The 25,313-nt window shown below is 52.1% G+C and overlaps 1 protein-coding gene across 1 annotated transcript in view; it reads right to left on the bottom strand.

Annotated features, from left to right (window-relative positions):
* Positions 1–4,086: 4,086 nt before the first annotated feature.
* The window catches only part of TTC12 (tetratricopeptide repeat domain 12), a 70,017-nt gene continuing 48,790 nt past the window's right edge, over positions 4,087–25,313 (bottom strand). Inside the window, exons 13-22 of the mRNA XM_058289446.2 lie at positions 23,724–23,892; positions 16,732–16,824; positions 15,751–15,811; positions 14,867–15,004; positions 14,330–14,428; positions 13,792–13,860; positions 11,291–11,392; positions 10,365–10,464; positions 7,824–8,049; positions 4,087–4,259 (exon numbers count right to left, since the gene is read on the bottom strand). Coding sequence (XP_058145429.1) covers positions 4,184–4,259; positions 7,824–8,049; positions 10,365–10,464; positions 11,291–11,392; positions 13,792–13,860; positions 14,330–14,428; positions 14,867–15,004; positions 15,751–15,811; positions 16,732–16,824; positions 23,724–23,892 — 1,133 coding nt within the window. The 3' untranslated portion in view covers positions 4,087–4,183. The remainder of the gene's footprint in view (positions 4,260–7,823; positions 8,050–10,364; positions 10,465–11,290; positions 11,393–13,791; positions 13,861–14,329; positions 14,429–14,866; positions 15,005–15,750; positions 15,812–16,731; positions 16,825–23,723; positions 23,893–25,313) is intronic.

Genomic DNA, 25,313 nt, shown 5'->3' with positions numbered 1-25,313 from the left:
CAGCGCCCACTCCAAGTTAACCTGCCCATTCTTAGGTGAAAATTCCTTTCCTGCTGCAGAGAGATGAGCTCAATGCGTGAGCATGTGTGTGCTTGCGTGTGCTGTGGGTACTTGTGGCTCGAGAGGAAGTGAGAGCTAGACGAGCAGATGCAGCCGGGGAAGATGAAAAGCTCAAATGCAAAGCTGGAGACAGACATGTGCCAACAGGAGCGACAGCCGTGCGCACACCCAGCAGCTCTTTTCAACACGTCGGTGACAAGAGCCCCTCTTGGAACTGGGGAGACGGGAGGCTGGGGGTGGCCTGTGCTCCCTCTGCCACGTCCCCAACCCCACGCCCCTGCGCTGAGCCACTGGAGCAGCCCTGAAACCTGATCCACGCCCCAGGGCGAAATCAGAACCGGGGACAGAATGCCTCCAGGGAGAACTCATTCATCATTTTGCCTTTTGAAACTGAGATCAAATTAAAGGCCTTGTTAAAAATCAAAGTGCTGCAGTAGCTTCAGATCATGGGAGCCGTGGCTTCGGGCCCGTGGGGCTGGGAGCCCTCTGCTTCCGGGCAGAGCCGGCCAGATGCCCTCAAGGCAGGGCTCTTAACAAGCTTGAATTGAAATTCAAATAAACCTCGTTCTGGTGGGGACGCATGGGTGCAGGCGTGATATATTCATAAAATAGTACAGAGTAGAGTGTGGACTTAGTAAGGGGTCCGTGGGTTTCCCCTGACGGGCAAAGGGGTCCATGGAACAAAAAAGGTGAAGAAGCCCTGCCTTAAGGGGAAAGAACCAGTGATACTGAACATGTGGTGGGAGCCCAGTGGTTGGCATCAACAGATTGCCCGATTTTCAAGTGAGGACAAGGCGCGAGTCCCGGAGCAGCACCTGTTTGGGAAGGGGACCTTGGGGCATGGGCCGCTGCACCTGCGGCCCCTTCTGTCAGGGCCCCCAGGCTGCTCCGGGCCCTGGGGACCGCCCCCCGCTGGTGAGCCCCGGTGCACTCTGAACCGCACCCTCCCAGGACTGGCGCTGTCGGACCTCGCTGCCTCCAGGGGACTAGGAGAAGGCCGCCGCCAGCCCGCCGAGGGGGCAGGACAGCCAGAAAGCCCAGGGGCTGCTTCGTTAGGGGGGCGCTGTCTTAGCTCCCCAGCTGCGACCACAAACACACCCAACAGGGCGCCGTGAACACCGGGAACCCCTGGGCTCCCCGTTTCAGAGGCTTCCTCCGGGAATGGGCAGCCTCCGGCTCCTGGCATCCTTGGGGCGCCGTGGCTTTCCCGTCACATGGTGATGTCCACCTTTCTCTTCCAGGGTCGCTTGCAGTACTTGGATTAGGACCCAACCTCAGCCCACCGGGCCACCTTCACTAGCAAGAACGCCTTCCGAAGGTCCTCTCCACAACGGGTGCACCCCACGGGGATGGGTTAGGAGCACGCTTCTCTGGGGTGCATAATTCTACCTATCACAAGTACCCAGGGGAGGAGCAGAGTGGTGGGGCTGGAGGGAGCACGGAACAAGGTCGTGATAAGTTCTGGCCTACAATAATAGCTGCCTTCTCTTTTCCAGCCTCCTCTGCTAGGCACTTCGGGTATGTTATATCCAAACAGGACTCCGTGAGAGAGCGATTGTTGCTCCCATCTTCCGGAGCAGCTTGCGGGTGGTCACAGGGTTCCATCCTGGCCACGTCCTCTTCAGGATGGACGATCCCAGCTCCTTTGTCTTTTGAAGGGGCAGACTGTCTTCCTGGGAACAAGCTGGCGAGTGCTGGGTGGGCAGGACGTGCCTGTGACTCAGGGCACGTGGGCATGGACCCCCTGTAGCCCTGCAGTTGTTTCTTCCCCTGTGGCCTGGGCGCCCTGTATCCTAGTGTGTGTTAGAGAAACGATAAAAGAGGACCCCAGGTATAGAAAGCGTCTCTCCCCACTGGCGAGAACCGGCCGGGAGCTTCTCAGGTGCAGCCAGACCCTCCTTCAAGGCAGACAAGATAACTGCTCTCAGCACAGACTCCAAAGCAAAGATGATCAGCTGATTTGACATTCTCCACTCTTTGGGGAAGAGATTACAAGTATAATAGCCGCTTTCAAGAGCCAGGGAGGATGTGTGCAGCCAAAGAGTGGGAGAAGGAGGAGACTGCAAATCAAAGGAGATGAGCCTGCTGGTTCTGTACGCAGGCAGCCTGGCCCATTTTTAAAGCTCCCCTGAATTCTGACAGCAGTAACTTTTGCCGCCTCTAATTTTCTTCTCTGTGCTCTGTTTAGCATCAAGCCAGCACCCCTCCCAGTTCAGGAGCTCCTTGAAGGGACTGTCTGGGCGATGGGGCTGAGCAGCGCAGGCCTCTCTACTGCGCCCCACCCCCAGCGTCGGCCTGCCGCCCAGGGACGGCGTCAGGGTGCGTCGCAGAGGGCGCCGGGAGCTCGGGAGCTCGGGAGCTCACTTCTGCTCGATGTGGTCCAGCCATGCCCGGGGGAGGGGCTCAGGGCTCTCTATTTCTTTCCAGCCCCACCAAGTGCCAAGGGTCTGGGTTTCAGGAACAAACTTCTCAGTTTAGGCTAATAAGCTCACTCACGAAGAGCCACTTCCTTGGGTGATAGTGGCTTTCTAGGGCTGCCGTGACAAAATGGGGTGGCTTGAGCAGAAGCTGATTCTCTCTGAGGCCTGGAGGCCCCAAGTCCCAGTCAAGGTACTGGTAAGGCCACGCTCCCTGATGGCTCTAGGAGCTTCTTGCCCCTTCTCGCTCCTGCTCTCTCCAGCGTCCCTGGTTCTCTGGCTGGTGGCTTGTTGCACCAGGCACTGCCTCTGTCTTCATGTGGCTTCTCCCCGTGCCATCCCCTCTTCTAAGGACACCAGGCTTGGGACTCAGGGTCCACCCTCACCGGTATGACTTCAACTTAACCTGATTCCCTTCCTCCAATTAGGTTGCCAGCAGGTTGATTTCCTTTCTACACCCTTTAGAAGGCATCCAGCTCTGATTCCTTAAAGGCCATGCACTTTGTGCTTCTCCGGGCTCCTCACACTTTACCTGAATAAGTCTCAGTCAACCCGTCAACCTCAGGACAGCACATTATAATTCCTCAAGGGCTGTTACCTCCATTTAACCTCTTCCTGGCAATACAGGAGATAGGGTGGACAGGTATTATTCTAGTTTTGCCAGAAGAAGCAACCAAAGCTCAGAGAGGTTAAGGAACTTGCCCAAAGCCCCACAGCCGGCAGGTAACAGGGTAGGACCTGGGACTCTTGGCATTCACTATTCCACACAGTTCTGCCGCCTACCCTAAAATATCCAATGAATGGACTGAGACACCAGAGTAGTATTATTTATTGGACTTCTCACTTAGGGAGGTGGGGCCCGCCAGTGGCCCTTTCGGGGTTAGAGTGGCCCTGGAGTAAATGAAAAGGGAGGAGGGCCTTTGGGGAAAGGGTGAAAGTACCAGGTGGGCCAGCAAAGTAAATATGTCTGTATCTGTCAGGTCAGTATGTCAGGTCAGTACCCCTGCTTTGGTACTTTAAGCAGAGAACTAATTTAGCGCAGGAATGAGATGCTTATTAGGGCAGCTGGAGAAGGGTGCCGGTCTGGCCTCCAGGAATGACTCCAGGGGAGCCACCGCCCACCACTCGAACCACTGAAGGCAAGAGCACATGCCACAGCTGCGTCCACGCTTCAGGGACCACCTCCGCCCCCATCTGCTCCTGCTGCTGCTGCACTGCCGCGTGGCCCTCCAGAGGCTGCAGAATGGACTCGGGAATGCTGCTGCTGAAAAAATGTGATGTTTCTATCATGCTGCCAGCAGAAAACAGCAAAAGGGGCAGGAAATGGCATTCAGCGGGCAGAATCCAATTCCCATCTAGCACCGTTGCAACAAGGGAGTCTGGGAAATGTGGTTTTTGAAAATCTGCTGATGGGCGTCAAGCAAGCCCATCCACAGGGAGTGGGCATTGGGTTGGTTCCTGTGGCGGAAACCACGGATCGGCTTGTTCAATGTCTATCCTGTCCTCCTCCAAGTGTCCTTCCTACTTTGTCAGAGGCTGAAAACCAGCAGATTGAAAAAACAATAATACATTTCCCAAGAGACAAAACATTCTCAAAACAAATATTCAGTTTTGGAGTGGCTGTTTAAAGGGTGTTTATTAGCACAGGAACAATCCATAGCATACAGCTGTGTATTTGCGAAAATGCGACCAAGAAAGCACGTTCCTCAAGAATCTTTGATGTGCTTCGTTGTTGAGTTGAGGATTTCCAAGCCATGGAGCTCTCTCAGTTGGGCAGCAAACCTGTCACAATCAGAACACAAAACCCAGGGCATAAATGCACGGCTCATGCTTTTGGCACCCAGGGCTGTCTCCCTGGCAGGCCGGGAACATCAGGCCTCTGGCCTCCGGGTGAAAGGGGAGGGTGCTGTGGCACTGGGGAGCTCTGAAAGGGGGTAAGGCCTAAAGAGGCCCACAGAACCTCAAAACACCCTTGTTGAGAGGGGCTGGCGTGACAGGCTGATTGGACGTGACCTTGCTCCCCGGAGCTCCCCAGCCAGCCGCCACTTTGGACTCGTCCTGGCTAATGTGCCTTGCTTTCTACAGAAAAAAGGTTTTATCTGTTCCTTCCATTTAAACAGACTGAACTTGAAAGGACCTTAGATGTCGCCCAGGCCACCCCTCTCATTCTACAGAGGACAATGTAGGGGTGCTTAGCTGTCAGGGGAGGAGTCAGTTGGGCTAGAGACTCGCCCTCCAGAGGGCCCCCTCGCTCAGCCCAGGTGAGCACCTGCCGGGAGCACGCTTGAGCAGGTGTTCAAGCACATCAGTACAGGGCCAGAGCAGGACACAAGTCTGGGCAAAAAGAGGAGCAACAGCCAAGGCTAAAGCAAAGACCTCTAGCCCCGGCTTCCTGGGTGGCTCAAATGTGAGGCTCTGCATCTTGGCCTCAGTTTCCTTCAGCGTGAAAATGCTGCCCTCACTGGACATTCTCCTGTTTGTTGAGGCCCAGGCAAAATAGGAAATGGGGAGGGCCAGTTGTTTCTAGAAAAATAGGGAAGAGAGAAAGGAGGGGGAGAAGAGGAGAGATGATGGGAGAGGGAGAGGAAGAAGGGGGAGAAAGAGAAGGATGGAGGATGGTGGCGAAGTGAATGGAGAGATGACTGTGTTGGCTTGAAGCTATGCTCCCCGGAAAACACGTTCTTAAACAGAACTCATTCCTGTGGGGGTGAACCCTTGTAAACAGGACCTTTTGATGAGGTGACTTCAGTTAAGGGGGGACCCTGTTTATCAGGATGGCTCTTAATGCTGTTACTGCAGTCCTTCTTGAGCAGAATGAAATTCAGGCACACAGAGAAAGCCACAGGGGGCAGCCAGGAGCAGGAAGACAACGGAGCCGAGGAGCCAGGAGAGGCCCCATGTGCTCTGCCACGGGACAGGGAAGCCAAGGACCAAGGATGACCGGCAGCCAGCCCCAGAGTGCTAGTCTTCCGGGAGAAAGCATTTGCCTTGATGACACCTTGATTTTGCACTTCTAGCCCCACAACTGTGAGCCTATAAATTCCTCCTGTTTAAGCCAAGTCATTGCTTGGTATTTGTTTCAGCAGACAGAAAACTGAAAGTTTTTGGTACCAGGAATGGGGTGCTGCTATTATAAATCCCTAAAATGTGGAAATGGCTTTGGAATTAGGTAGTGGGTAGAGGCTGGAAGAATTGTGAGGTGCTTAAAAGAAAAAGCCTCGATTGCCCTGAAGAGACTGTTAGCAGAAATATGGATGCCAAAGGACTTCCGACAAGGCCTTAGAAGGAAATGATGAATGTGTCACTGGGAATTGGAGGAAAGGTGATCCATGTTTGGAAGTTGCAGAGAACTTTGTGAAATTGATTTCTGGGGCCAGATGGAAGGCAGAACTTGAAAATGGTGAACTTAGATATTTAGCTGGGAAGATTTCCAAACTAAGTGTGGAAGATGCAGCCTGGCTTCTCTTTGCAGCTTCTAGTGAAATGCAAGAGAAAAGGGCTAAGGTGAGAAATGAACTTGTAAGAAGGAAGAAACCAGAAACTGACGGCTGGGAAAATTCTGACCTTATCCAGACAGTGTGCTCTAAGCCTAGGGCCAGAGTAGCCTATTAGGGACCCCCCTGAGCTTCTGGATAGTGAATTCCCAGGGCCTGGGACTCCACATGGGGGTTTAACTGCACATGGATCTGGGCAGCCATCTAAGTGGAAGTCAAGACAGGAAATGCAGTTATTCAGAAAGGATCTGTGGAAAATCCTTCTGTCTGATAATTTGGACACCTGTGAACTGCATGCAAAGCCAACAAGGTTTTTGCAAACTATGTATGAGCAGAATCACCACCAGGCTGGACTGCAAGGAAGAGTGAAGGGATGAATTGAAGGGAGAAGGGCTTCAAGGACAGAACATGGAAGCAAAGGTCTGGCCCTAAGGTATCTCCTGGGGCCAAGAGAGCAAATCCGCCAATGTGTGAGGAGAGGGCAGGTTCACCTCTGCATTTGGAAGGGGCAGGTCACCTGCCCTGATGCTTGGAGGGGACAGGCCTTGAGTCCCATTATTTAAGGCAAGTGCTGCTACTCCCATGCTCAGAGAGGGTGGTGCCTGTGTCCTGGCATCCACGGAGAGCCTGGCTGCTACCCCAACGCTCCGGGCGGGGGGGGGGGGCACCTGCATCCTGGCTTTCACAGAGAGGCTTAGAGAGGGTGGGCCTTCATCCCATTTTCCACTGTGCAAGTGGTGAAGGGGTGGGGCTGCCAGTCCATCAGGCCTGGAGGACAAAACATCAATCCAGAGGTGACTCTCAGAACTTGAAATCAAAAGGAGTTTTCCCTGCTGGGTTTCCGAATTGTTTGGGACCCACAACCCCTATTTTCCTTCTAATCTCTCCCTTCTGGAATGGGCATGTTTAATCTACACCTTCCCTTCCATTGTATATTGGCAGCAGATAGCTCACTTTCTAGGTTTACAGGTCTACAGACAGAGGGGAATTATGCCCCAGGAGGGACCACACCCGTAACTATTTTGATGAGATTTTGTACTCAGCATTGTTACTGAAATGACTGAAGGCTTTTGGGATGTTGTGATGGAATAGGCATATTTTGTGTGTCTTTTTGGGATCCAGAGGGTGGACCTTGGAGGCTTGGAGCTTTGTACCCCAGAAAAACATGTTCTTAGACTGAATCCGTTCCTTTGGGTTCTGACCTCCTATACAGAGGCCCCTGAAGAGGCTGCTTCAGTTAAGGCACGGTGCAGCTCAACCAGAAGGGTCTTAATCCTTACAGGAGAATGGCCCAGGGAGCAGCCAGCAGCTGGAAGTCAATGGAACCGTAACAGAAAGGGGATGCCGCCACGTGTACTGCCGTGTGACAGAAAAGCCAAAGAGCAAGGATCACTGGCAGTTAGCTTCAGAATGCCACAGGCTTCTGGGAGAAAACACTGCCTTGCTGGCCTTGATTTTGGACTTCTCCTAACCTCTAAAGTGTAAGCCAATACATTCCTGTTGTTTAGCCAACCCATTGTTATGGTATTGGTTTTAGCAGCCATAAAACAATGACAATGGCAGGAGGCGTGTGGAACTAAATCCCTGTTAGACAAACTTATCCTTCTCTTTGGTTGGAGACTGAGAACTGCCCAGTTCCCTCAAGGAATTCAAGTTCCCTCAAGTCTCCTCCAGAGAAGAAGCTACTGGGGCCCCAGCACAGGTCTACAGCAAAGGCCCGCGGGCTCCCGGGCCAGGCGCCACAGAGTTCTGTGGGACACATGGTCCGTGTCAAAACGCAGCACCCCGGCTTGTGCGGCTCATCCTGAGAGGCGGCGCCATTGGGCGGGCTTGCGTGGTGGCCTCAGCGTACCGTGGCTCGGCGGTGCACAGCTTCCCCAGCGCGATCCCTGCGTTCAGCTGCACGGCCGTCCTTTGGGCGTCGCCGCCCGCGAGCTTTAACAAGACTTTCACGATGTCGGTCTTGAGCAGGGAGGAGGCAGCGTTCGGTACCTCCATGCAGTTACCGAGGCAGAGGGCAGCGTTCCCCGCCAGAATCTCATCCTCCGAGCCAAGCAGCTTCAGGAAAACACTGAACTCTGCAGGGCAGGGAGAGAACAAGCATCAGGCCTCCAAATCCTACAACGGGAGGCTTGTGGCAGGACCCGAGGGCAGGAGGTAGAAGGAGGTGTCATGGACACCAAGCTTCCCCAGAGGCACTGAAGGAGGACTTGTTTGCTTATTCGCTCAGCAAATATTTCCTGAACACCTATGAGCTCTCTCGGGCCTGGCACAGCACAGGCACTGCCCGAATGAATGCCATGTGCCAGACACAGCACTGAGAAGAGCAGTGGACACAAGGGACAAAAGCCCTACAGCCGCCTGCATTCTAGGGTTGGAGATAGACGATAAGCAAAGCATGTGAAACATCAGATAGTGGTGAACGCCATGTTCTAAATAAAGCAAAGAAGGGGGAGAGTGGCACTGGGTTGGGATGGGGTCATGCTTTTTTTTTTTTAAGGAGGGACCTTGTACATGGGAAAAGGAGCTCAACCACTGAGCTGCAACTGCTGCCTGCAGTTATAAAAGAAGTGGAAGGTGAGCCGTGTGGCTGTCTGGGGAAAGCCTTCCAGGTAAAGGGAAGAGCAAGGTCAAGGCCCTGGGGTAGGAGTGTGTCTGGGCATAGCTGAGGCATAAAAAAGAGGTGCATGTGGCTGGCAGAGAGAATGCAAGGAAGGGAATAGCAGGGGTGGGGGCCAGAGAGTTTTTGATCGGCAAGTAATGGGAATAACTCGGTGAGATGGGAAGCCACTGATGCTTCTGTGAGGAGTGATGTATGAACTCATTTACATTTCTAATAGGTAATTTTCCACAGGCAGAATCAGGGAGACCAATGAGGCCGCTGGCGCACTAATCCAGGTGGAAGATAACAGTGGCTTGGACGGGGGGCTGTGGAGGCGGTAAGAAGTGGTCCGCTTCAGAATATAATTTGAAGGTAGGGCTGACAAGTGGACTAGATGTGGGGTTCAAGAAATAAAGGAACCAAGGCTGGCTACCAGGTTTTTGGCCTTATCAACTGGGAGGACAGAGTTGAATTCTGAGAAGCAAACAGTACTACTCTCCATTTATGAGACAGGGAAGGCCAGGGGAGGAGGCTGGGGAAGGAGAGTGAGTTTTGGTCATGTTAAGTTAGAGATGGTGGTTGGACAGTCAAGTGGAGATGCTGAGTGGGCAGCAGGATTTTCCCGAGCTTGGAGTTCAGGGATCCAGGCTGGGAATATTAACTTTATAGCATCAATGTATAGATGGAGAACCAAAACAGTGGATGAAAATGTTAAGGAATGAGTACAGACAGAGAAGAGAAGCAGTCCAAGACCGAAGCCCCGGGCCTCTAATGCGCTGGGGATGAGGGGGTGAGAGGAAACCAGCAGAGGAGGGCAGAAAGGAGCAGGAGTAAAGTCCAGGAGAGCGTGGCCCCTCAGACCCAGTGAAGGAAATGTTTCAAGGCAGAACAAGTGTGAACTGCTGCTGCTAGTACCAGCAAGCTGAGGCCCGGGAGCCGGCTGCTGGATTTCACACTGGAAGGGGACTGAGGGATGCACCTTTCTGGGGCAGGTGGGAGAGGACCATGAGAGGGATGTCCTGGGCAGGGGGCCATGGGAGCTCTAGGTGGGCACGCTCTGGAGCCAGCCCAGGCCTGGGAGGCTCTCCAGTCTACACAGGGTCTTCCCCTCATGTGCCTCCAGTGAGCTGTCCCTCAGCAGGCATGTCCCCAAGAGGGGGCGGGAAGGCGAGCACTGGCCTCGGCCACTTTAAGTTCTTAGACAAAAGCTAGCTTCAGACTCTGACAATGTGCTGGTTCACTAGAGGTTGATGGTTTTTTTCTCCTGTGAAGGAAGAGAAGCTATGTCAAGTCAGTCTAAGCAGAAAACTTTAGAAAGCCTTTCAGTCTCACTTGGGAGAAGAGGAAGCAATCTTGGAGCTGTCCCTCAGCTGCGTCGCCAGCCTGCGAGTTCCTCCCCTGCGCAGCCCAAAGGCTAATTAAATAGGGTCTTCCTCCGTCAGTGCTGCCGCCTCCTGAGATGGGGACAGCGGACAGCGTGACTGCAAGCCCCTTCTCAGGCCTCTTGAGAAGGGGACAGCGTGACTGCAAGCCCCTTCTCACGCCTCCTGAGAAGGGGACAGCGTGACTGCAAGCCCCTTCTCACGCCTCCTGAGAAGGGGACAGCGTGACTGCAAGCCCCTTCTCACATCTCCTGAGACGGGGACAGCGTGACTGCAAGCCCCTTCTCACGCCTCCTGAGAAGGGGACGCGTGACTGCAAGCCCCTTTTCACGCCCCGCTCTCTACTCCCTCCGCAGCTGAGCATGGAAGCCCTGGGCCGTGGGCTCTGCTGAACGCAATGGCCACTTACTTTTATCCAGGCCCACGACCTCCTCCCGGGCCTGGCGAGCGCCGTTAGTGCAGACGGCCAGCGTCCTGACGGCGTAGTGCGACGCGGTCTGGCCTCCCGCCTGCGTTTCAGGATGGGATTGGAAAAATCAAATCAGCCCTTGGCCAGAAGCCACGCGAGCAGCTGCGGTTGTACTAGTGGTGCTGGGGATCGAATCGGGTCCCCCACAAAAGGCACGTTTGGGTCCCCACCCCTGGCCCTGTGGGTGCCAACCCACTGGGAACAGGCCCTCCTGAGGTGTTACTGCAGGTGAGGTGTGGGCCAGGGGAGTCAGGCTGGGCCCTCCTCTGCATTGCTGGAGTCCTTAATCAGTTGACAGAACTCAGAGAAAAAGGGAAGCCCTGGGGCAGCTGGAAGCTGAGGGTCAAAGGACGGGAAGAGCCACCATGTGCCTGGCCCTGGGACAGAAAAGTCAAGGGCCAAGGAGCGCTGGCAGCCAGCCCCAGAGCACCCCAGGCCTCTGGGGGAAAGCATCGCCTTGCTAACATCTCGACTTTGGACTTTTCCAGGACCTTCAGATGGGAATCTCTACAGTCATGACATTTAAAACCGGGGGGGGGGGGGGGGGGGGGGGGGGGGGTACAGAAGCACCTGAACTGAGCAAAGCCCTTCCGAACTGTTTTCCTATTCAAAGACGCGACTCCTTCCTCCGAACCACCTCCTGGCGGATCTTCCACTCACCGCCACCCCCCAGCCCCAGCGTGTTTGAGCCATGGAATTTGTGTGCCTTTCTATCCTCAGCCAGCACAAGGTTGGACCAAATCCCAAAGTGCCAGACAACCTTTTGTGTCTCCAAACGGGGGGAGTGTTGTGACTTCCCTTTCCCCAAAGGAGATATTTAAAATTCACAGTGCTGTGTGAGAGAAAGAAAAGACAAGTTATTTTACCTTCAGGAATTTCATCATTTTCTTCACCACCCCTCCCCGCAGCGCCTCCTCGACAATCTTCAGGGAGGAAGGGAGGGTCCGGCTCAGAACTCCAGCAGCTCTCTGCGTAAGGCACAAGGTAAAGGCTGATTAAACGCTCTGCAGAAACGCTGAGGACTTTTAAAAGTTAACAAGAGGTTTGGTGAGGTGAAAACAATCATGACTACTGGAAACAAAATAAGCAGCTGTATTTTTTTTTTCTTTTTTGAAGTGATGGCCAAGTAACAGGTAGCAAGCACTGCTCTTTCTCATAAAGCTGGAGCGACAGGCTTTGGAAGGGCTAAAGACATTGCCCTGCGGACACACAGGCCCAGGAAGTTCAGCCCTGGGAAAGAGAGCTGCCTGCTGGACGCCACGCAGCATTCTAACTTCAGCAGGTCCCTTCTAGATGTTAGACTCCTAGAGCCAGCCTCGCTGAATCTTTCCTAATTCCTGGCTTTTTGTTCTCCTTTCTGGGAGATTTCATTTATTTTATTTTCCAGCTCTGATTTTCTTTTTTCCATAGCAAGCAGTTACCATTTTATTGATATAGCACTATCCTGAATTTCTCTGAGGGTAAAAATTATGGTTATTAATTTTCTCTTTCTATTTCTTGTATTATCTCTGTTTCCTTTGGGTTGATTTTTCTGTTTGTTTTTCTTTTATGCATGAGGCTTTTTTTTTTTTTTGGTCTGGTAACCCTTAGTTACCCAATCACATTTAAGTAAAAAACAAAAATGTTTGGAGTGCTGTGCTTATGGGAAGATTGTCAAATGGCAGGTGGAGAGGCGGTATCTCTAAATACAAGAATGCAAAAATCTTTTCTCTGGCCTATCAATTCCTTTAGAGAAAAAGTGCTCTGATTTTAGGTTGGGCATAGAGGCCTGACTGCCAAAGGCAGTTCCACCTCTTACTTGTCATACCCGGAAATATGGCCAGGCCTCTCCAGAGTACTGCAAGGCAAATGGGCTCCCCTCACACTGGTGTTCCCCTGCATTTGTACCCTACACCAAGGCTTCTTCAGCCACGTCTCATTAATTACCACTCCTGCAGCTCCTCTCCAGCTTCTGGAAACTTGCTGAAATTACTTATCGATGAGCTTTGGACTGTTCACTTAGTCCATGTGGGTTTCTACTTTTTTTTTTTAAACCTTTAGTCTCATTCTAATGAGGTCTCCAGAGGGAAAAGGGAAAAACTTGTGTTTTACTGTATTGCTGATCTTGTTTTCCTAATCTGCTTCCTACAGATCCTAGACTCTTGCTAAGGTTAACATGGCAGACCTCTTTTCGGCCAGATGCAGTGGAGACAGTGCCTACCGAAGGACCAGATTTGGTGGTGAGACTGCGACCTTGCCCAGCAAGCCGGGACCCAATGGTGACACAGGCTGAATCCTGGGAAAATCTGGTCCAAGAGATTCCTTGAAGGGTCAGCTATGGACTTGTGCTTGCTTAACTTTAGGTCTGAACTATAGAGTCACCCCAAGTACCCAAACGCTTCTGGGGCCGTGGCCATCTACTGAAGATTTGGCAAAAGCTGAGAAGCCCTTCCCATGAAGAAGCACATTCATTTAAAATTGTCTCCACGGGTGCAGGGGTCCCGGGGAGCGTGAAGACCCACCACACACGCACGGAGCCCAGGTTAAAGCCTGCCCTGGAAGGTCTGGCGTGGCTTGAGGATACGCTGACTCTACTCGGAGCCCTTCTAAACTCCCTGGAGCCCGTCCCTGGTCTGCGGTGCTTGAAGGGTTGATTTCCCAGACCTACCCTGAACCTGACCCCACGTGTTTCTCTAGCTTTAGGGCTCCGGCCCTGACGGGTGGGAAATAGGGGTGCTGAAAAACATAAGGAAACAACCCATCCAAGAGGACAGTCAACAGTCTCTTCAGTCATATTAATATTCCTCTCCTGGTGCGCTGTGCTAACCATAACCTTTCTCAGTTTTCTTATCCAAATGTCAGACCCAGAATTAGGAAAGTCATTCCAGGAGATAGCTCCAAGGGGGCGAAAACCATTATGCATAAATAGCCTCCAGAATCACTGGCCGTAAAACATGGGCCAGGCCTTTTCGACTGTGAACAAAGAGGCTCCAAATAAAATCACTTAGCTTGTCCAATTTGCACAGGGATATCTTGAGATAGGACATATCAGACCAATTACATTGTAGACACTGGTTAACTTCCACACCCTATAGAACAGGGCTCTTGAACTTGGATTCCTGGGCCCTGGAGAGTTCATGGATGGGCATTAGGGGGTCATCAAAACCCGAGGAACAGGAGCAGGCTTTGGTATAGGTGCTTTGGTCACGGTTCTGAGGAGGATATCCACACCGTGCCTCACAGAATCAGCAGATTCTCAAAGACGTGGTGACCTCAAAAAAGGTTAAGACCCACGGATGTTTAAAAACATAACAGAAACGAGAACTACCACCGTGAAACATAAAGAGAACAACGAAGGCTGCTGACTGGTTTCCTGGGAGAAGCTTACTGTCAGGATGCCTCCATCCTGGCTGCCGAGAAGAGACAGGCACCTCCTGCTCACCTCCGCGGCCCAAGCCTGCAACAGAGCGGGGCAAGGAGAGGAGACGTCAGTTTCCTGGCATCCCCCGTCCTCCACGGAGCTTCCGATGCGCTCCTTTTTATCATCACTGTGCTCCGTCCATATTTCCCTCGCAACGCCTTCTATCGTTGCTCTTCTTTCTTCACGTGTGTCTCCCCTAACTACGGGGCAATATCTTGACAACAGGGGCCACATTTTATTGGACTTGGAAGTCCAGCCCCCAGTACCAGGCTCGGCATGTCCTGGACATGCAGTCAGCGTTTCTGAAGGAATGGAACACTGAACAGAGGACGCACCTGCCCCTCGGCACAGCAATGTTACAGAGCGTCCTTCTGGCCCTCCCCGTTCCCGCCAGCGTTTGAGTACGCACTTCTCTACTTTCTTTGTGAAAACAGGAGCAGCTCTATGCAAGAGGATGTGTGTAGGTTGTTGAAGAGTTCCAAGGAGGAAGAAGAGAATGCTGTACCTCAGAGACAAGGGGGGAGTGCAGGCACAGGTTCATCGTGAGCCCCAGGAGAGCATACAGGACTTCCCTGAACAAGTCCACGTCATCCATACACCTGGCCTTTGGGAGCAAAATAAGGTCATCAGTGACCTGCAGCTTTTCACGGTCACCTCTCTCCCCTGACAGGGATTGCGGTATCCTCCCCACTCCCCGAATGGTCAATGTCACTGCTCTAAGTGGTATTGGAAGATCAAAGACCAGTTTCACAACTTGGTGTCAGCACTGGAGAAAATGTGTTTAATTGGCGTAGTGAGTTGTCAAAATGGGCAAGCAAGCCAAGACCACCAGAAAATCCTTCAGGTCTCTCCAGGGTGGGTGAGACTCGCTCTGGAGGATTCCGTAAGGCTTGCAGTCCATATACCCTACATTACAAAAGGGGCAAGTCACTTGCTCCATCATCCTCACAGACAGAGCTTTTGGGAAAGCCCGATAATTAAGCAGCAGCAAATGCCCCAAGAGAGGATAAAAGGTCAACTCTGAGAAGAAGCGCTGCCACACCATGAGGCCCAAGCAGGCGTCCCTGAAGTCCTCACTGCCACACAGCTGCCGTCGGGCAGTGGCGTCAGCACTGAGGTTTCCCACGATGGCGACACACTGGCAGAGGGCTGAGGGGTTGGTGACCTTGGGATCTCGCTTCTAAAAGTGAACCAAGAGAAAGCAAATCCTCAGAGAGCAGGTACATGACATCGCAGGCCTGGGAACAGAGAGCTGAGTGTCCCACAGGGGCCTCGACGGGGTCACACTGGCAATGGGCTGGAGGTGCACGGTGAGGTAGAACCCAGACAGCATTGGCCAAGAAATCGGGAGTTGAGCTCCTCCACCTGCCAGCGGATGCACTTGGGCAAATCCCTTCCCTTCTCAGAGCCTCCTTTCCCACACCAGGGAAATACTGGGCTGTAGATATGCTCTCTAAGGTCCCCTGAAGCTTCCCTGGCTCACTGGGCCCAGGGCCCAGTCGTAATATGCTGTCCCAGTGGAAATCACCCCTCCTTTCCTGTTCCTCCATTAGCTCAAACTTGACCTTGTTTCCCAGAGACACAGCCCAAGGATGCCTCCCGTTCAGGGGACAGGTTGTGCACTGTACTCATGACAGGACTGAGTGTCAGCGGGGAGTGGTGGAGACTGAGAACCTCTCCACCTTCACCCAAGATGCATCCTGCCAGCTTTTTCTCCCCTGCAACAAGCCACATCCATATGCCACCTCCACGTGTGCCGACGGGTTGTTTTAATAACTGGGAATTGTATAAATTCCAGCTGTGAAGAAATGATTAATCAACCCGTGAAACAACAGGAGTCCTAGGGTGTAAATCATCTTTAAACAGCCCTGTTCTCGCTCCTGCGAATGTCTGTGAAACAGAAGAGAAAAACGAGAGCTTGCTCACCAGAACACCTGTGAGCGCAGGGAGCACACCTGGCAGGCTGGCCCGGAACCAGATTTGGAATCTGTTGAGGAAATATCAGCCATGATTTATTTCTACTTTGCACAAACTATGACATCAACACACTGTCCCGGGTAATGGAGCAGTTACAAACCGTGGCCCTGGTGATTTTCAGCAGGCCTGGATGATCCACCCTGAACCAAAAAAATAAAAAGTAAAGTCCCCTGGGTAGGTAATGTGGCTTTAGCTTTTCTGAGTCTGGAGAATTGCCTTTGAAGGTAAACAAGAGCCCTCAGCTGGGAGCTCTCGTGAGCAGAGGCGCCACCGGCTCTGCCCTCGCCCTGCTTCTACACGCTGCGTGCCGTGCAGAGGAGCGACAGCACGAGCCCGACGGCTCATCACAGTCGCAGCGAGGGCCCAGATGCACACATGTCTCCACGCACTAGGGCAGCTGAGGCTCGGTCCCAGGCCAAGGCCAGCTGACTGGCCTGCCTGCAAGCACAAATGGCTGTCGTTACGTACCATGTCTAAATAAGACACCCTGAAGTTGGTGAGGAAATTAAAAATGCAAGATGTGCTTAAAAAGTACCCTAAGAATTACAGAGATCTAAGATCGTTACTGGCTCCCCCAGGAGCTGAGCCGATGCCACTGGGTACCCAGGAGCAGGCTCCATTTACTGTTCACTCACGCTCATTCATTCAGCAAACCTTTGCTGAGCAGTTACTGCGTGCCAGAAACAGATTACGGGGGAAGAAGCTTCCCCGCACGCAGGGACGTGTCTCCTCTGTGAGGTTTGAAACCCACCGAGGACTGGAATGGGAGTGGCTGACCACGGGGGACCCCACAAGGCCCCAGACCTGAGACGTGGTGAGTCCTTTGGTACTCGAGCTGGGACATGGCCTACCCTCCCTGTGTCACTGCTCAGTATTAAAGATAAGACAAAGGTTTAAGAAGTGGTGTCAACTTCTGGAAATAACAATTACCTTTCTTCCAGAGCCAAGTCTGTGAGCAGTCCCATGGCAGTGTTGGCCTTCTTATCTGAGAAATCAAGAAATGACACCAGGGCCTCCAACAATCTGCAAAAGTCCATAACAACCTCAGAGTGGGCTGTCTTCAAGCTAACAGCATCTCCAATGAGGTGACATTGCAAGGAAGCCAGGAAAGAGCCAGCAGGAGGGTGAACTAAGCTAGAAGGGTGGTCTTGCCACGCCCTTCTCTGAAGCCCAGCTTCTGGTCTACCCCAGAGACACTCGCCACTTCATGTGAATTCCCAGTAACCTAAGTTTCTCGCTTTCTCTCTCTTCCTTCCGTCCCTCCTTCCCTCCTTCCTTCCTGTCTTCTTTTTTCACTGTTGTAAAATACACATACAACTTACCACTTTAACCATTTTTTTTTTTTATTTTTTTATTTTTATTTTTATTTTTTTTTATTAATTTTTTTTATTTTTTATTGACTTTGTAATAATCTTACATTAAAAATATATATGTGAGGTCCCATTCAACCCCACCCCCCCACCCCCCCTCTCCCCCCCCCCCCCCAACAACACTCGTTCCCATCATCATGACACATCCATTGGATTTGGTAAGTACATCTTTGGGCACCTCTGCACCTCATATACATTGGTTCACATCATGGCCCATACTCTCCTCTATTCCATCATGTAGGCCCTGTGAGGATTTACAATGTCCGGTGATTACCTCTGAAGCACCATCCAGGGCAGCTCCATGTCCCGAAGACGCCTCCACCTCTCATCTCTTCCTGCCTTTCCCCATACCACTTTAACCATTTTAAAGTATACAGTCCAGTAGTAGTAGGTATATCACAATGTTGTGCAACCATCACCACTATCTAATCCCAGAGCTTTTTTAAAGATTTTTTTTAGATTTTTCCTCACCCCCTCATTGTTTTGCACTCGCTGTCTGTTCATTGTGTGCTCATTCATTGTGTGCTTGTTCATTGTGTGCTTAGGAACCAAACCCAGTGCTTCCCATATGGGAGGAAGGCACCTAATTGCTTTAGCCACCTCTGCTCCCTGCTTTGCTGTGTCTCTCATTATGTTGTCCTCCTTGTGTCTCTTGTTGTATCGTCTTGCATCAGCTCGCCACACCAGCCCACTGCATCAGCTTACTTTCTTGCTCAGCTTCTTTAGGAGGCACTGGGAACCAGACTCGGGGCCTCCTGTGTGGTAGGTGGGAGCTCAATTGCTTGAGCCACATCTGTTTCCCTAGTTCCAGAACTTTTTTTACCACAAAACAAGGAAACCTAATAACCATTAAGAAGTGATTCTCCATTGGCCCCTGCCCCGCCCCTGGCAACCACTAGTCTACTTTTGTCTCTATCGATTTCTCTATTCCAGACTCTCATATACATGGAATAATAAATTTGTTGTCTTCTGTTACTGGTTTCTTTCACTTAGTCTAATGTCTTCAAGGTTCCTCCACACTGTAGCAAGTAATCAGCATTTCACTGCTTTTTCTGGCTAATTCTCCATCGTATGGAGACCACATTTTGTTTGGTTGTTCTAACTGAAGTTTATTGGACACCAGTGTGGAAGGAGTCTCTGGCACCTCTGCCACATGACTCTGGCTCAGTGTGTCCTGTTCAATAAGTTATGGGCTGCCTCAAGAGCACGTTTAGGAAATCTGCTGATAATTAAACCTGGGTGTGCCCCTAGTAATGGGGGTGACAGAAGGCTGCTGGCGTATCAGATGAAATTTAAGAGGGTTAAACTCAGAGTCCTCCACTTAGCACTGGAAGTCATACATAACAGAATTGGGAGACCTGGTTTACAACTGGTTCATAGGAAAAAGATTGAAAGAATTGTAAATAGAGGTGAGCAAACAGACTGGTGCAGGTGCCAAAATAAAAAAAGCTAACGCAATCCCAGGCTGCCCTAACAGACTCACTGTCAACAGAACGATGCAAGTAAGAGTATTTTATTCCTTCAGCAAACCCATACTTAGCACCTACACTGTGCCAGGCTATAGCACTGAGCCCCTGGTCTCCTGGAGGGCCACACGTGTGAATAAGTAAGGAAGACGATGCACTTTGAGGTGTTATGCTGGAAGCAGGCACGTGTTCAGCGGGCACAGAAGTCAACTCGGCTGGGGGCTGGGGCGGGGCCAGGTGTGACAGTGAAGAGAAGAAAGCCTTCAAAAAGCAGATGACATCTGAGTCCTCTTGAGAGTACAGTGTTGGCTATTTGCTCATTTATTCGTTCAATTAAATAAAAGACTAATGAGCATTTACTATGTGCCAACATGGTAGGTTCTGGGGCCACAAAGATGAGACAAGAAAGACAATATCTCAGCTTCAAGGGCCACCAGGCCAGTGCCAGGCACGTGGGGGCATTTCAGAGCATTTCAGCAGAGCACACAGAATTCACGAAGACCATGAGGCATAAAATAGCAGAGAATGAACAATCTCTTTTCTTCTTATGGATGAGGGAAAGGAAGGCTCTAGATACCTCCCACAGCTCTGGCTTTGGCAACTGGATGGATGCAAAGGCCACCAATGGCGACAGGAAATTTGGGGAGCACTAGCAGTGACTTATGGTCAGTGCTGAGGACTCGAGCGGCAGGCCAGAGCAGCGCGGCGGGCATCCGGGCCACGGGGGGCCTATGTGTTTCAAAGCCTAGTTGGTCGGTGCCTTGCTGTACATGGGAGCTGTGGCTTCCTGGGGCCTGCTTGGTCCCGACAGGGAGGGCCCCCGGAGGCTGCATTTTGACAAAGTCTCCACGTGATTTCTGACACTGCATTTTTCAGCTGTTGCAGAATTATTATAGACAACAGATGTTGTCATACATTTTAACTAGGAAAATAACAGGACCTATGTGTATTTCAGAAGAGCCACACTGGTGGCACGGGAGAGGATGGAAAGGAGAAGGGCTGCTAGGAAGCTGGAAACAAGTAGAGCAAACTGTGGATTGTCCAGACAATAAAGGTTAAGGAGGGAGCTGAGGCCGAGGAGAACGAAAGGCCTGAAGGGAAGGAGGTGCTCACCGAGACTGGGAAGGCCTGCCTGGAGACACTGGAGGAGACAAGGAAACGCAGCCCGGAGAGGCTGCAGAGGTGGAACCCACCATATGTTTCCTTTTTACCCATGCGGCTCTGGGTGCCTCCCAGGATTCTGGCTTAGACAGCTGGACGGATGGAAATGCATCAAAGACGACAGGAAACTGAGGGTAGAGCGTCTGGTTTGAAAAACCACTCTTTGATTGATGAAGTCTGCGGAGCTTGTGGAAGCTGAGGTGGAGATGTCCAGTGGCTCCATAGAGAGAGACTTATGGGTGGCAGTTAAAGCAATGGAGAAGAATCCTGGGGCCCCTGCCTTACAATGGGTGACGGCATAAGGTGGGCTCACAAAGGAAAATGAGAAGGAAGAGCCAGGTGGCAGGAGACGGGAAGGGTGCTGCTGGGACACCCACGGCTGTGGTCTAAAGGGGAGGGTGGTGATCATGAGGACCGAGGGCCACAGGGCAGCCAGGCGACAGAAAGACCTGGTGTCCCTGGCATTTGGGATCGTGGGCTCTGCTCTGGGATTAATCACGCAGCTCGTTCTACGAGGGGTCTGGAAGCAAAATCACCTGAGAAATGGCAGTGGGAACCAGGATGTTTACCCTGGAAAAGACGGGTGTCTTCAGCTAAGGAAAGCCCTGGAAAGGGTGTGGGATTCAAATTCGGTAGTGCTTCAAATCACTGAACTTGGTCCTTGACGTGGGGAGGCAGAATTGTCCCAAAATGGCATGGGGCAGGCAGATTTGTGCTCGGTGTAAGGAGGTGATTTTATATCAACCGGCTCTGTCCTAGAGGGGACGGGCTGCCTTGGGAGGTGAGGTCAGCACCCTCTCCTTAGCCAGGCAAGACTCCCAGTCTATTCACTGTTTCAGTGCTCATCCTAAATCAGAGAGAGAAATCTGACAAAAACGCTGGTGTCTTCCTGCAGAGAACCATGTACACACTGTCCTGGAATGCCACAGAGGGGACATCTGTGCTCGCTGGAGCGGGACTGGATTTTAAGGTCCTGGGTGACTCTAAGATTCCGCAAATCCCCGACTTCCTCAGGAATGAATTCCCGTGTTTCTGCTGTCAGAGATGACTTGTTTTAGAGCAAGTGCAAATAAATCCCTCCTCTCCAGTCTACACCTCTGCTCTTCAGCCTTGAAGATGGGTGCTAAGGAACCTGAGATGACCAGATGACTAGCCAGCAGCCTAAGCTTGTCTTGGTTTTTGTCCTGGGAGACATGAGCAAGCGTGTGATAAAATACACATCCTAAGTGGACTCCTTCTCTAAAGACGATGCTGTGTCCCCTTCTCATCTCGTTTCCTGTGACAGAACCTACGCTCTGCTGACGAGCAGCTGTCCCTGTGTGAGGGCCCCCACATCAGAAAATGGTCAGGTGTGACTGACAGACACACAGCTGAGGAGGCTGAGCACTGCACCTGAAGAGAGAGCATGGCTATGAATCTTACTCCTGGGCCAGGCATGATATGGTTGCTTTTCCTATGGTGGCAGCTGCGGTGAGCTGGTCAACCCCTTCCCAGCTCCTTGCCATCCAGGTAGACTCTACTCCAGAAAGGGAACAGGAAGTAGTTATTTTCCAGCCAGGGGCAGCCATGTGACCCAATTCTGACCAAAGAGAAATAAGCAGTAGCTTTCCTTGATAAAAGGGACCGATCCGGCTAGTGCTAAACTGGCTTAAATAGAGATGATGGAGGGAAGTGGACATGGCTCAACTGATGAGAGTGTCTGCCTACCACATGGAGGGTCTAGGGTTCCATTTCCAGGGCCTCCTGACCTGTGTGGTGAGCTGGCCCATGTGCAATGCTGCTGTGTGCAAGGAGTGCCATGCCACGCAGGGGCGCCCCCGCATAGGGGTGCCCCATGCACAAGACGTGTGCCCCACATGGAGAGCCGCCCCATGTGAAAAAAGCGCAGCCCACCCAGGAGTGGCACCGCACACATGGAGAGCTGATACAGCAAGATGACACAACAAAAAAGATGCAGTTTCCCAGTGACGCCAGATAATGAAAGCGGACACAGAACACATAGTGAAGGGACACAGAGAGCAGACAACAGGGGGGAAGGGAAGAGAAATTACAAAAAGAAAATCTTAAAAAAAAAAAAAGAGATGATGGAGTCACAGCAGCCTTGTGTGACCAAAAGGGACAGGTCAAGAGAGACAGAGACCTTGACCATGACATCTTTTAGCCATTGAACTGCCATCTTGAGTCTTTTTGGTATGGGAGAAAAAACAAGCCAGCCTCAACAGTGCTTAAATTTCTCTGGTTCATGTATGGTATAAAATGCAGTGGACAAATTCTTCAGTGGCCTGTACGCATCGCCTCTCTTGCGCTTCAGCAGCAGTCTGTCACGCGGATGAGACAGTAAGGCTTGGCAAGGTTAAGTCAGGCTCCTGGGTCACAAAAGTAGAAAGAAGGGAGCTCAGGGCTGCTTGAATCTAAAAACCCAGCCCTTTCCTCCTGGCCCTCACTCTCTTCCCGTCGGCTCCCGTGTATCCCTTTAGCTCCTGAGACGAGGCAAATCACTTGTGGAGGAACGTGATGTGTGCCTGCGGGTGGGGCAGGGGACGTGGGAGCAGCCTGCCCTGCTGCAGAGCATGACGTTTTACTACAGAGAACCTGTGACGCCTCCTGCCGGCTTAACTGAGGATGGTCACTTAGGAGGACAGTGGGGAGGAAGGTAATCAGCCGAGGTTTCTTTCTCAAAAGAGAATTTGCACAGCGCATGAGATGATCATGAACACCACTCTCCAAGACACTGGAAAAATCCAAATTGAAATGCAAGTGACTCAAAGATAGCTGGGGGTGGGGTAGGGGGAAGGCTTACGATAACTATAGCTACATTTACCAGAGAGACAAAAACCACATGAAAACCCTGTGATGAAGGCATTGAGGAAACAAATGCAGAATCATTTGGAATTTGAAATGTGCTTTTGGGGAACTTAGCTCCACTAACAACCCATCTGCCCACCTGGCCCAAGTTCTGGGAGCCGGCAAAAGCCTTTCCTGGGGGCTGAGGTGGCCCTGAGACAAGGGGGAGGCACAGGGGAGGCCTGACAACAGGCCGGACCTCGGCGGACTGCGGGCTCCCTCGCCAGGAGGGCAAGATGCCGGGAGTGCAGGCTTGTCCAAGGAGGACGTGGCAGGGCTACGAGCCGGGCTCCGAGGCACAGGTACCTGACGGCGGCCGGACGAGGTTCCCCCAGCACCTGCCGCCACTCCTCCCTCCCCATCAGGGAAACAGGAAAACTCGCGCCTTGTTGCCCTCACAGGATGAGGGCACACAAAGTGGGCTGACGGGAAAGAACGAGAAGGTCACCTTGTCTTTAGATTACGCCTGACAGTGATAAAGCCAGCTACTGTTTCTATTAGGCGGAGCCACACGAGACTGCCGAGAGTCAATCTTTTTTAATCTAAGGAGTGCCAACTTCACACACTCTAACTAATATTCTTTAGACAAACTGGGCTGAATGCTGCAGTTTGGTATTTGCTTCATAAAGTCTACTTAGGAGAGAAGCTCATTCTATCCCAATAGCTTTAAGCCTTGGCACGACCTACAGGTGACAGCATTTATGAGACTTTATTTCTTTATATTCCAGTTTGTTCCAGAAAGGATGAACAAAGTAAGAGAGTAGTGCCTGAAATAGGAATGAAAGGAGGACAGGGACAGGGTAGAGGCAGGGCCGAGGCGAAGGGGGCAGAAGCCAGCGCCCCCACGCCCGCCCGCGGGAGCCATTTACGCTGGCAGCCGCAGTGGTGGGACGGGGATGTGCCAGGGAGCAGTGGAACTGGTCACCGTCCCAAGTTCAGGTGAGAATTCGTTCCTGTCCGTATGAACCCTCAGGAGAGTTTGACGGCACCTCAGGTGTCGGAATGAGCAGAGGGACAGGCAGTCTGAACTGGCCAGGGGACAGCGGGCGCCTTCAGGAAGATCCTGCAGGCAGGGCCTTACCGGGTCAGGTCGAGGTGGCTGGCGACCAGGCTGCGTCCGTGCTGGCTCTGGGCCACCTGCCGCAGCAGGGCCAGGCTCTGCTGGCGGATGCTCGCCACGCTGGAGGCCACGAGGGAGGGCAGCAGGCTGCCCAGGCCGGGGTGCGCCAGGAGCAGGCGCTGGTTCTCCTCTGCAAAACACAGCGTCGGCCGCTGGCGCTCACCCATGCGGGGCGGGAGCCAGACCAGTTCTGTCTCCCACCGCCCCGACGGGGGAGGGGGTTCTCCTCCACTCATGTGACAGGCAGGACAGGGAGGCAAGGACAGGAAGCCAGAAGCAGGCCGCTGGCTCTGAACTACTCGGGCAGCCTCCTCTGCCCCCAGAGATGTCTCCAGGGAACTGAGGGGAACGACCCACTTGGCACAGAGTCATGAGGACTCAGTGAGTTAAGACATGACTGTGCTCAGAACGGGGAGCAGTGGCCCACACTAGTTGGCTATGACCATTATCAGAAGGTTCCTTGGCGCCTGGTATCTGGGAATATAAGGAAAAGGAAATAGATCAGCTTAACTGTGGATTACCTTGAGACCCTCAATCTTCACAAAATGGTCAGAACAGTCATTTGTGTCCTTTTAGGAAACTGAACTATCACGAGAGAACGTGAATCGCTAGAGCATGCCCTCCTTCCTGGGCTGTAGGCCATCTGTAGGATGGGGGCACTGGGTTTCCACTGCGTCACCTGGTTCGCTGGAGTGTGAGGCTAAGCTATGAAGCTGAGCAGGGCTGATGGGACCGTTGCCCGGGCCTTGCTGCTGCGCTGACTGCCCGCTTACGCACGGCACACGGCGCTCAAGCGCAAGACGCACAGCAGGGCCCATGGCACCCGGAAAGAGCCGGGGTAATGGGGTGGCAGTGGCATCTGACTTGGAGCACACACAGGCTTTTGCTGCAAGCATTACCTGTCCCAGTCCTACAGCTCTCCTGTGACTAGCCTGTCCTTGACAAACACGTTCTACTCATTTTCAAAACGGAAAGTTTTTGGTGTATTTGTTTGGTTTGTACCTGGAAAGCTCACATTAGACAATTCAAACAACAGAGAGAGACTATAAAGCTGAAAATGAAAGTCTCCCCTCTTGTACCCCTTCCAGGTAAGCTCACTCCCCCAAAAAGCTGTTATTCATCCCTCTCAGGGGTAACATTAGAAACAGAGTACATCCTACCTTGCAACTGGACTGTCCCCACTCAGCAATATATCACAGACACATTTCCATGTCCTCACTTTTAAGTATTGTCCTTTTTAAGAACCACTTTGTAGTTACTGAGTTGGACAAATCAAGATTTCATTGATCTGAGATAAAACATCCTATATTGCAGGCTGTGTCTGACGGTATTTTTGCAGATGTTAAAAAGAAAAAAAAATGTGACCCCCAGGAAATGGGTTGCTTTGTCAGATTCACGTTGAGTCAACACACCCACACTTTCCCAGCTCTGCTGTCCTTGCCCTGCTGGGTCAGCACAGGTCCTGCCTGAGGGGCAGAGCACCTGCGTGATGGTATCAGTCTGGGCATAATTCCCTTTAGGAAAGAGGCCCCTGCTTTTCTAGAACTTAAG

The sequence above is a fragment of the Dasypus novemcinctus genome, chromosome 27, assembly GCF_030445035.2.
Source record: "Dasypus novemcinctus isolate mDasNov1 chromosome 27, mDasNov1.1.hap2, whole genome shotgun sequence".
In the NCBI taxonomy this organism is placed as follows: Eukaryota; Metazoa; Chordata; class Mammalia; order Cingulata; family Dasypodidae; genus Dasypus; species Dasypus novemcinctus.
Note: the sequence above shows the minus strand (reverse complement) of the source record. Positions and strands in the feature narration are given on the sequence as shown.